We start from the raw sequence: 12,393 nt of genomic DNA, 5'->3' as shown, positions 1-12,393 counted from the left end.
GAAGTACATACCTCAAGGATGTCTTCATTTGGCTTCTTCAGAAGGACTTTCCAGGACTTTAGCACTTGACAGAGCTAAGGATGGAAGTGCAACTTGATTCATTTCAAGACACTTAAGTACTTTGCTAACTTAGTGCCCTTATAACAACATAATTACATTAATAATAGTAATGAAACAATTGTACATAACTGCATTTTTCTATTTTATAACAACTTGAACTGAGCATGGTGCAGAAATGTTTGCATTAGCAGTGCCCACATTGTCACCAGCCAGGGAAATTGCAGGAGTTTCTCAGCCTGCTCAAGCTTACCGAGTTTTATTGCTTTCAGACCCCAGTTAATGTTTTCAGCCAGTGCTGAACAGTGTGTTTGTATTAGCACTAGTCTGGGATGCTCTGCACCACGTTCTCTTGGTCAGGGCACACAAAGGTAGCCAGAATACACACAAGGAGGCACTTAGCGAGGCAGCTCAAATGCTGTTGTGTTAAACCCACCAACTGTAGTATTCAATCATTTATGCTTTGCATAAAACAAGCAATATTACTTCTCATGTAATCAAAAGATGCAACAAAGTAATATGAGCTGACAGCTCCCCCGTAAAAAGATTTTTTCCTCTAAAGAAAGCCGTGTTGATCTTAGACCTGGAATAACTTTTTCCTCCCCTTTCTCTTATTATGGGAAAAGCTGTTTTGTTATTTTTTTTTTCTCCAGTCCTTACATAAGCGACTAATTTCTGTGAGTGCTGCTCCCAAATAGACTAAAGATCCATTCCTAGGGAGTAAGTAAAGTAACACCAACACATTTCTTCTGATCCAAAAAATATTGAAGCCGAATGAAAGCCTTCTGGTGGCAGATGGAGCGAATGCAGAGAGTCTCGGGTGAGTCTGATTCAGAGCACTCGGGACTTGCGCTGTTCTGGCTCTCTGCCCCATGGTAGCAAAAACGCCGTGGGTAAGTAAACCCCAATTTTTTTCCAAAGGTATGACCCCTGCTTTCCTTTTCTGCCCAAGGTACAAGAAGACATTGTTCAGAGTACGGTACTGACATGGCTATTACACTTAGGGAGAACCAAGTACAGCAGGAGGCGATGGAAGCAGACGTCACAAATAAAGGCAGAAGACCCTTTTATTTCGCATAGACAAAATGCAAAGAGTGTCTCATTAAATTAATATTAAAAAAAAAAAAACCAAATCAATCCCCTCACTCCACTGACATCACTCATCCTAATTAACAACAAAAAAAGAACAATCAAGGACCCATTTTCTAATTTTAAAAAAAAGTGCAAACATGACAAAAGACTTTGTTTTTCCAAATCAATGTTCCTGTTGAATTCACAAATAGGGTGATTTTTTTTTTGTGATTTTTTTTTTTCCCTTTTAAATCTTGTCTGATGGAACTTCCAGTTAAAATGTTTTAGTTAAGTCTCCATGCACTTCGTAGAAAATCAGTAAAAACACAAACGCTTGTGAAGATCAGAAAACTGGACTCTTTTACCCAAAAATTCAGATGTCCAGTCAGATGAAGCTCACACTCAGACAGAAAAAAAGCAAGAGAGTCTTTGCACTGTCTGTCGTTCATATTATTATTTTTTTTTTTGTCAAATATTTTGGCAATCTTCTTCTTTAATTATAAATATTGGAATTCAATAAAAAAAAGGTAGCTTTCATTGGATTTTTTTTTTCAGTGTAAATATTTACAGTCACTGTCCAGCCATGCTCTTTTTGTTATACCAGGGTGTAAGATTTTGCGTAGGGATTGTTTCCTTTCAAGTGGCCCCGGGAGTCCAGCAGGGATTCTTGGGAGCTGCTCATTTTTGCTGCCTGTCCTAGCTCAGCTCCTTCTCGCTGAGGTAACGTTGCCACAGCACCAGGTTGCCATGACTGTACTTCTCTCGTGGAGGATGTCTCCATGGGTATCGGCTCCAGGACGGTGGGGCGCTTCAAGGTTCGGCTTTTCTGCGGCTCCAAGCAGGCTTGCCCCAAACCCAGGTCTCTGCTCGTGCCCTGCACGCCACGGTTCAATAAAAAGTCCATCCTAAGGTAGGGTGGCAAATGCATGAGATCACCTGGGGAGGCAAAAGTGAAAAACAAGTCCTTACTCATGGTCATGCGCTGTGTTACGCTCACCTACTGGCTGGGGGACTTGGCCACCAAAGCAGAGTATCTGTAATCAATCCAGCTGCAGTGTTTGTAATTGATATATTGTTTGTTGGCCATTTATGACACTGTGATCTTACAGAGTCAAGGGTAATGGCTCAACAAACTCCTTTTGGGCAGATCCCTAAGAATTTAATATTAATATTTGTTTTTGTAATAGAATGATGACTATAGTGAGAAGTGTGATATGGTTTACATGCACTCACAGCATGAAGAAGATAAACTGAAAAGATCAGGAACTTTTTCTCAAAATCCTAAAAGAAAAGGTCTTGGTTTTCATTTGTCAAAACTTGGAAAATGCGGAGGCTCAGTAGATTTCCATTTCCTATTTTCCATTTTAAATGAAAACCTTCACAATGACAATTAGTGACCCCCAATCTAGAGTAGAATCACTGAATTATTTAAAATGGATGCATGATTGTTAGGGCTATAGTTTTAAAGAGATTTCTGAATAAAGCAGAAAAGCATTCTTGTCCTAGTATAACAACATTTACCTGCCATCCATCATCATTGCGTTTAAACCACTAATGATTTTCTACCACTATGGCCATCAATATGCTGCTGTTTTGTGGTAATAAAATGCACCAGGGCTGGCACCCTAGCTCTTGCATCAACCTTCCTTTCTCTTCTGTATTGTCAAGGAAACCTCTTATTCATTATTTCCCCTGATTCCTGGGCATTTCTATGTGAGCCTGGTGATGTTAGCCTGCTCCGTCCAGAGGATTTGCCTTTGCAAAGCTACTGAGTTCAAACAGGTGCCATGGACCTGCTGTCTGGAATTAGGCAGGCGTGAGTGTTACCTTCCACATATCTGTACATCTATTAGACCTGCTACAGAAATCAGATTGGCTTATTTATTCTAGCCCTGCCTGTTAGGCATTCATAAAGTTGCCTCAAGGAAATGAGGGGCAATCAGGCACATGACATTCCCTTCTGAAAATATTTGATGGTGTAGCCTACTGTATATATGAAAAACCTCACCGTTACAGGGGCATTCAAGAGCAGTATTTCCCCTTCTTTACAGACCTCTGCAGTATATAGCTTCCTTTTTATGGCTGATATCAAACCATGGTCTCATCTACAGGTAGGAGGCATCCTGAATGTTTAAAGAGAAGACTCTTGGCACTACTACACCTGTGTCTACATGAGCTATTTATGGCAGTAGAAATTAAGGCTGATGTGCCAGTGGCATAAACAGTAGACCAAGAAAGCACTTCTTTGTAATAAAACAATAATATATAACAATTTCATTTTTCCTAGCCAAGCTAAAAGCTGCCCGATGATCTAAAATAAAACAGTTCTTTTACTTTCTCATATAAGTCAAGGCACTGCAAATCTTACCTAAAAGGCTAACAGCATCTGCTCTATCCATAATTTTAGGTCACACAGACAGAGAATTGCTGAGAAGTTACATTTGGACAGAATCACAGTTTATTCCTATAGAAATCCCTCAGGCACTGTCTGACACCATATGTTTTATTCTAGCTACGTCTCCAATAGAGATGCATAGTACACGGTATTTAACCCCCACAGAGCAAGAGAGATGTGCGTATCTCAAGATTAGGCTGACATTTGCACCACGGCAACATTTATGTAAGGAAGGTTGGAGAGAGGGGGGAGGTTTGTGCTTATAATCATACTGATTGCCACTTGAAAAATGAATTGTGGTAACATTAATTGGTTTTACTCATTTACCTTATTTTCCTGCAGTACCTCTCATGCCAAACACATTCAGCATATGAGACCTCTTTCAGCTGAGACAGCAATGTACCTGCTGCTGGTGTAAAGTACATCGGGATACGGACACACGAACTGGCAGGCACAGGCAGGCGCCGACTCACTCCACTTAACTACAGGCATCGAACCGGGCTGCCTGCAGGTACATCTGTGCTGCCCAACAGCTACGGTGCTCCCTTTGCACCCAGACCCCGATACCCTGGCCGCCCATGCTGCACCCCAGTTATTTTGCTTCTGGGATTCCTTTTGGACTGAGTCCTTCCAAACTCAGTTGTGGAAGAGGTTTGCTCCAAAGACCGTTCCCCATGGGCTGCAGGGAGTAGACAGCCTGGATGGGAAACAATTGTATCACTTGCTCGCTGTGGCTGTATCTTTTGCAGCACCGCAAAAGGAGCCTTATCACTACCCACTTCTCTCCAGTCGGGGACAGAGACAAGAGTGTAGGAGCGAGCAGTGCTGCCCCCATGCACCTGTCTCTGCCTGCTAACGAAGGCAGTGAGGGCCTTCGTTTGGCTGCCTCAGGCGTGGGTTATCGCCATCAGGGCCCCAGCGAAGGCAGGCAGTGAAGCACACCTCTGAAATGGCAAAAGTAAGTGTGAAAACTTTGTGACTAACTATAATACCAAAGTAATACCTTCCCTCTTGTCAGGGATGTTTAGAGACTGCTGGGGTCAGAAAGCAGGGTTTCTCTTGCGCTTCCACTGTTGTCCCCTATGCGAAACAGGGGTCCCTCAGCCCTGGCAGAAGAGGACCAATTTTCTGTGTCGAACCCCCATCCCTATTTCCTGCAACAACGGGCCTTTTCCCGAAGATGTCTGTTGCCCTAACGCCAGCCGTGATGCCAGGCGGCACAATGCCCGCTGCTGTATTAAGAGCAGCCAGGTCATTTCACATGCATTCCCTCTTACTACTTCATTTTCTGTTTTACGGTTGGCTTTCCAGGAAGGAGCTGGTGCAGAGCAGAAGCCAGACCATGGCTCATTGGCAGTCCCCCGAGGTCGCCTCAGAGAGCTGCTTCTGTATCTTTACATATCACTACTTCTTGAGAGTAATGGATATGCACGGACTATAAAAAAGACAAGTGTTGAGTCTTACAGAGATGAAGGTTGGTTTTCAAGCTGCTGTCTAGACATTTCTCACATGTATTTAAGAGCTTCAGGCTATGTAAAAAAGACCTTTTTTTCCTCCCTAAATCTACATAAGAAAGCACAGTCAATAATCTGTGTAAACAATATGCAGTCATTTTACTGTAATTTTCTAAATGTCTGGGGGCAAAGTTCCAACAGGATTGCAGTAATGAGAAACCAGAGAGTGTAACTTGTTCTCTGAAGCTGAATACACAACACACAATCTCTGACATGGCTTATGCAGAGCACTCATTATTTGGTATGATGTATACATTTTCCCATCATAAAAAGTGCTGGTGCTCCTTCTTATCTGCAAGAAGCATCTTTCCCTGCAACTGCTTATAAAACAAAGCAGATTATTAAAATAATTGGAAAAGAAAAATTTTGAGAATGGAACCTTTTCATCTTTGCTCGGATTGAAATGGTCTCATGGGATGAAAAAAGTCTTTGATTTATAAAGAACTAATCTGTTTCTGACTTAAAAACATAGCCTTTGAAATGTAACCACAGGGGTTCACTTTTGCCATTCCTATATCAATTTTGAAGGTGTTTTTGAGAAGATTAAAAGCCTCTTGCCATATCTACAGTTACTTGGAAAGACTGGTTCTTATCCTTCTGGACACAACAGTGTAAACTTTTTTTTGTTTCTTGCTATTTAGCTAAATGATGATTTTTTTCAGGCAAAGCATTATGAAGTTTCAGGATGGTTCATTGCCTTTGATGCTCTAATTACCTCTTTTCAGCAGTGTGTGTGCCTTATTAGTAACGAAAGCAAACCTTTCAAGTGCATGAGCACTGCAAATGAGCATGTTTAATAATTCATGCCTTTTGGCTTAATTAGTACAAAAGACATTCTTAAACTATAGTTTTCCAATGCGTTTTTTAAAAAGGGAAATTTGCTTTATTTAGAAACACTGAGTTTGTACACAAATAATAAATATTCAGTCAAATCTGAATGTGGAAATTTAAGGCAGAGCTACCTCAGTCTTTTTTTTTCCTGAGTGGCTAACCTGCTAATGAATTATTTAGTATAGTACATTTAAGAAATGGTAGCTTCAATAAATATTTGTAAACAAATGCTAAAAGTCACTTCCTGTGATATTTACCATTAACAACACATTCTACCAAAAAGGGAGTATTTTCTGAGTTAATGTAGCACTGGGCAAAAAAAATATTTACCTTTATTTCAGTACAGCTAAGATGATCTAAAAAGTTTTGCAAAAACTTTGGGTATGGGAAGGTTTGGGATGAACTTGACAAGCTACATGGAGGAAAAAATACCACTGCTCAAATTTTCTGGGATTTTATTCAAGATAGCTGTCTTGTTTGCAGAACTCAACCAAGCTGAGATGCACTCCTTTCTCCCTAAAGATTTACCTCATACTTCTTTCAAATGCCAGAGAGCTTACATGTGTTTTTCCTTTCACTTGCTCCAGAAGATCTAAGGATTTGTGCTATATTCATAGAATCATAGAAACATATAGGTTGGAAAAGACCTTTAAGATCATCCAGTCCAGCCATTAACCTAACACTGCCAAGTCCACCACTAAACCATGTCCCTAAGCGCCACGTCTACCTGTCTTTTAAATCCCTCCAGGGATGGGGACTCAACCACTTCCCTGGGCAGCCTGTTCCAGTGCCTGACAACTCTTTCAGTGAAGAAATTTTCAATACAAAGATCATCACAGACTGCAAAAAAGGTGCTCTTACCAAGTTTTCACATGATAGCTATATGCATTTTCTCATGAATCGTAACTTCTACTAAAGCAAAAGCAATTTGTCTTCAAAACGGTCCAACACAGATACCCTCAGTGATGATGACTGCCTGATGATTTTCAAGTTTTGATTGCCATGTGAAGGAAATTTCATGCTATTTGAAAGATTATTTTAGAGAAGTTTATAAAGTAGGATTGGTGACTATGACAGGATATTTTATTTAACAAACGTAAGAATAAGTCTGGGTGAACAGGGCATTCACACAGCTTGCTCGAATAGGTGAGTGGGTAAAAAAAGCTCTTAAAGATCTCCCTGGCATGATCTCATGGGATCAGAGATCATGCCAGAATTGAAACACTACAGCTCTCTTAACATGGGTAAGCTGCCTTGCTGACGTAGTTACGTTGGTTTGGGACCCGAGTATACAACTCTTCATGACATTGTGCAGTGCTGGGGGGTGTGCAAGCGCTGGCAAAGATGGACTGCCATTGTGTTGGGCATCTCTTGGCTTGTCCTGAGTTTGGAAGGGGAAGCACTGATGGGATATTGTGTTTTCCTTTGAAAGGAAGCAAGGGAGACAGAGCCACTGACAGCTAGCTTTAAGTTCAGGTTTATGCTGATTAAAAAGTTTAGTTGGGTTTTCCAGCTCACTAGCACAGTAAATAAATCAATGAAGCCTTTGCTGATACTCACAGGCTGATTTTCAGAAAAAGGACTGCCTATAGGAAAAGCTTATATTAGAAACAAGGAAAGGGTGGAGGGTTTGCGAGGCCAAGGTGAGAGGTTTGATGAAAAAAAGAGCACAAGTGATGTTCAGAAGTCTTTGTCCCTTCAAAAACTGACACATCATTACAAGCTAGCAGGCAATGCTTTCTTAGACAGCTGCAGCTTGAGCTGAAGCCAGACTGATAGCAGCAATAACATTTCTTACCATTCCTGCTGTCAGTGTTTGAGACTGGCTGGTGCTCCCTCACTGTCCGTCTTCTGTCTGTGTAACCTACACTGAACCTGCAGAACAGTCTGCACTGCGTTGCAATCATTCCCACACCAACAGGCTAAGAGTCAGACCCGCAAGGCTCACAGCACACTGCAACATCAGATACAAATATGCTTAATGAGCAATAAAGCCAACTCTGGGGGTACCTTGATCCCATGTCCTGTTCAGCCAAGCAGAAGGGTAAAAAGCCTCAGTCCGGCACCTCCTTGCTTGGCTGATACAGGTCTGAGCCTGGTGGTGCCTCAGTGAAGAGCTCAGCAGTGGCTCTGCCCTCCTGCCTTGTTAGCTGGGAGAAGCGACAGGCTGCAAAGGGAAGCCAAGGGATCCTTTCCAGATGCAGAGTCATTCCTGTCCTGAAGTGGGGAGGTGGACGGGTGCAGGGAGCAGCATCCAGCTGAACTTCGTGGTGCCTCCCTTGATGCAGCAGCCAGTCAAAGGGTCGGGTAGATGTTGGAAACTGGGAGGATAATGAAATTAAGAGAACCAAAGCAGCAGGCAAGCTTTAACTTATGCCTGTGTTTATTTTGTTACCTTTTTTCCCCAGGATCTGTTCAGTGTGGAACTGCCTTCCCAATGCTCTTTGTTTAATAATTATTATTTTCTTGTAAATGTTGCAGCAAAATGCCACAACTGAACAATAAAGAATTCCTGAAGGCTGCTTTGAATAAGAAGGCTCCACTCTTTAGAGCCAGTATTGATCAGTAATGGAAATGGAGGTGAAATTTCCCCATGCAAATTACTGACTGCTTGACTGAATGGGAACCTCAGCTCGCTCTCAGTCAACAGGAGCACACCATAAGCAAGTTCAGGGGCTCACAGACTCCTTCTGAGCCCACTTTTTCAATACAAAAATTGGATTTCATAATTCTGCAGCCTTCTAAGGTGATCAAGAATAAAAGGCAAAAGGTCCAAGTACTCCCTTAAACTACAGGCTTAGTGAGCAGCCAAGAGGCAGAAGGGGAGAGGAAGGATGGAGATGGCAGGGCACTGCTTTCTCGTTAGCGAAGAAGCTGCTGTGAGGGCAGGAAGGCGCTCTTCCCTTCTTCAGAGTATCTTCAACCTCTGCTCGGCTGCCCAAGAAAAATTATTGAAGTGCTCAGTGTTTGGGGGACACTTTTAAACCGGCTAAATGCATAACATTAAACAAGGCCAATAAGGTGTCTGGATGCATTTCAGCTGCTAACCTGCAGCTGCCTGTCAGGTCCCCTTTGCCGTATGGGCAATTGCCACAGCTCCGTCCTTCGTGGCTTTGTGACTCACACCATTACATCTTTTGGGCTTCTCGCAGTGTTTCGGCAGATGACATAAAATCAAGTCTTTATGCTGTTCAAGTTTGTGATCACACAGATAGGTAATAGCCAAAACACCTTAGAAAAATATGCCAAGTTCCCCATTTCTAGATGGCAAAATCAGAATTCCCTATCACCCCTGCAAGGCTGTACTTTAAATTGACAAGTTTCATTTTTATTTTTCCATGAAAACTGCACCCTCATAGATAATTTGAAGATCTATAACACTTAGTTAAATGTTGCATGTTGCAGTCTGCTAAAACTGGCATTTTCATAAAAGCATTAAAAATACCAGCTATGTTTCACACAACAAAATAAAAACAACAGTTGCTGTTGACTACAATCATTGGAGTTATCTCTTAAGAAACACCAGGGTATCAGTAAAACTATAGTTCAGGAGCCAAATTTGCTACTGGTATAAATCAGAGCAGCTATACTGATTTCAGCAAGACTATAAATTGATTTATACTTACTGGAGATTAGATTTAAGTGACTGAAAATGAGAATTCCAACTGATGTGGATCATTTTTTTTTCAAGTTGATTAATTTTGTTATTTAGATTTAAGCCTTCTAATTCCAAGAAAAAGTCCTTAATGAATGTGTCTTAAAGCAAAAGCATGACTGCCATAGTTTAACTGAGATCATACATCTGTAATACATTAATGTAACGGACTGTGCATCTCTCTAACTGAATGCCAGGAGACTTGATTATCACGTTGTTGTCTACTCCTGAAAGGTCTAATGAAACAGGAATTGAAGCACATTTTTAGTTTGTATTTCTCTAAGCAGAACTTTTCTCTTTCATACAGTGCTGCACTTTTAAAAGACCTGTTAGATGCTTTCTACCTTTCAGAAATAACTTTAAGGAGAACTGACATATTTTTAAGGACCTCTCCGCTGGTGAGCTGGTGGAGTAAGGAAGGAAAAACTGATTAACTCCAGGGGTCAGATAGATTTAGACCCTATGGAGATGCCATGTGGATGTTCAGCCTCGCAGGGCCGGTGCACCTGCAGAACTGAGGCCTTCCTGTTTCAATTTAATGCAACGTCTGTTATAAAAACTTGTAAAAGGGACCTCACCATGTAAATCGATATGAACTCCAAAACTAAAGTCGGAAAAATTGTCAATAAATAATGAAGTGGTGATAGAGAAGTGAAGTATGGGAGCTCTCCATTCCCATCTTCACCTTGTCACGCAAGCTGCTTCATACATTTTTAAGGATGCTCTGAGACAGCGCTCTCCTGCCCGCTGGCTGACCTAGGAAAGCTGTGCTGAAGCCCTTGCTCAGGTGCCTCTAGTTAGCAACGCTGGAGTTTTAAGACTCATTTGCTGATCCTGGGTGCAGTGAACGGAAACTTTTCAATTATACATCACTTCAGTTGAGGGTTAAATCAATTGTGACTCCATGGAAACTGGCATTCTTCATGGGTTTATTCCTGGGATATCTTGAGAGCCCAGATTCCACACAGAAGCTGGAGAGCTGAGGAGTTCCAACTGCACTTATGATTCACTGAAATCAGTGGGAGCCACTCTGTTGACCTCAACAGGCTCTGCACCATGCCCATGAATTCACAGCTAAACCTGACCATGCCAAGGTGACGGGTAAGCATAATGCTCTACTAATCGTTATGGGGAGGTCAGGCTACAACAAGGAAACCAACATCAGCACTGCCCTGCTGCTCTGCTGAAGCATATATTCATGGATGAATTACTGTAACTCAGTCTCCACATGTCCATCAGTCTGAATCACCTGAATGATGCTGACAAGGTGCATCATCACATTTTTGTTAATTAATCCACTGGGACCAGAAGTCCAGCTCTCACATTTAAATTAAGGATGCTGATATGAAAATGTGAACAACACTGAAATGCATCCACATGTACCTACAGCTATGCTTTAAAGGTCTGCGTATAAAGAAGCCCTTACATGGATGGCAAAGACTATCACTACAGTCAGATTAAGAATGTACTGTTAAAACAAAAGTTTGTTTCTCTAGAGATATCAGTTTCTACTTTACTCTCAAAAAATAGCACAAGAATGGTCTTTCTTGCAGGTAAGATTTGGTTTACATTATCACATGCCCATAGATCTCCTATAGATCTCAGATTACATTAACGTCCTGTGGCACAGGGGAAATGAGCAGAGCCTGCTGTGTGTGAAGTCAGTTAAAGCAGTAACAGCTGTAAATGATGGCAAGGACCTTAAAGTGAGGCTAGATCAGTTCTTGTCTGTATGGAAACAACGGCTTCTGGTTACCTTGGGCTGACTGAAAGGCCACGCAAAAATCACACACTGTCTCAACACTATCAAGTGAAATGTTTTGACATTTTCAAAATTAAAATAGCATGAGCAGGCCATTTCTAGTTTTTGTAGAAGTGAGGTTTAAGATATGGACTCTTAACAGAACAGCTCTGAAAATCTATTATTTTAATTGAAGTGGACACAACATCTTTGGTTTGATTTGGAACATTTCCTGGTCATTTTAGAAATTTACCGTTACAGTTATGACTGTAAGAACATGATAGTAGCTGAAAATTTACTGATGAATTTAATCCTTGCTTTAGGCATAAAATTCTTCACTAAGTACAGTTGAATCCTATGCTTCCAAACCTACAGAAAACACGGGTAGTCTATTTTAATAGTTGCAGCTGATGAAAAAAAAAAAAAAGACCACAAAACAAATAATCATCTTTAGAAAAATGAAGGTAAATTCAAGTTTTAAAAACTCTCACTTCTAATAAGAAAGATTGCATTGGTAATAAAAAGATAGGAAATGAGCATTCTTGAAAGGGAGTTTCTCTTAACATGCAAATTTTAATCTAGAAGAAAGCAAAAAAACCCAATAGCATTACAAACCTGAATAGTTTGGGATACTGTTTTTTTCCAAAGTCAATGTTAGTTTTCAAACAAAAATAACAAATAAATTAGACAGCAACAAGAAAAGATAATTGTGCTGCTGCGCAGTGCTATTAGAGTCCCTGAGGAACTGGTACCAGTTGTTTCTCTCCTCTAATAAAAAAAAATCAGATAAATCTTCCTAACACCAGTATCACTGATTCATAGATGATAGTTGTAAAAATAATTTAAATTACTTTTCTCATTAATGAATTGAATTTAGCTTTTGGACAACTTGTACGCTACCTAAAATGGAATTTTCACGTTACAGTTGCACAGAAACTTTGTATTTGTAACCAAACAGCTGTCCTCTTTCAACTCATGATTCACACTAATATAGTTTTCCTTCCTGACCTCATAACATTTTTAGCTTCTGATCTGAACCTGTTTAGCTTCATTTTTATTGTACTGGCAAAGTTAAAAAACTTGCAGTCTGAACCTTCCTGTCTGTAAATCCACCAGAAAAATAATGCAA

The 12,393-nt window shown here is 40.8% G+C and overlaps 1 protein-coding gene across 1 annotated transcript in view; it reads right to left on the bottom strand.

The window, feature by feature from the left end:
- Positions 1–1,723: 1,723 nt before the first annotated feature.
- The window catches only part of DSCAM (DS cell adhesion molecule), a gene marked incomplete at both ends in the record, with an annotated part of 474,219 nt that continues 463,549 nt past the window's right edge, over positions 1,724–12,393 (bottom strand). The window contains one exon of the mRNA XM_082337939.1: positions 1,724–2,064. Within this exon, the coding sequence (XP_082194065.1) occupies positions 1,724–2,064 (341 nt within the window). The remainder of the gene's footprint in view (positions 2,065–12,393) is intronic.

This window comes from Platalea leucorodia (assembly GCF_965183815.1).
Source record: "Platalea leucorodia genome assembly, chromosome: 2".
NCBI classification, from domain to species: Eukaryota; Metazoa; Chordata; class Aves; order Pelecaniformes; family Threskiornithidae; genus Platalea; species Platalea leucorodia.
The sequence above is the reverse complement of the archived record's forward strand: the minus strand, read 5'-3'. Positions and strand labels throughout refer to the sequence as shown.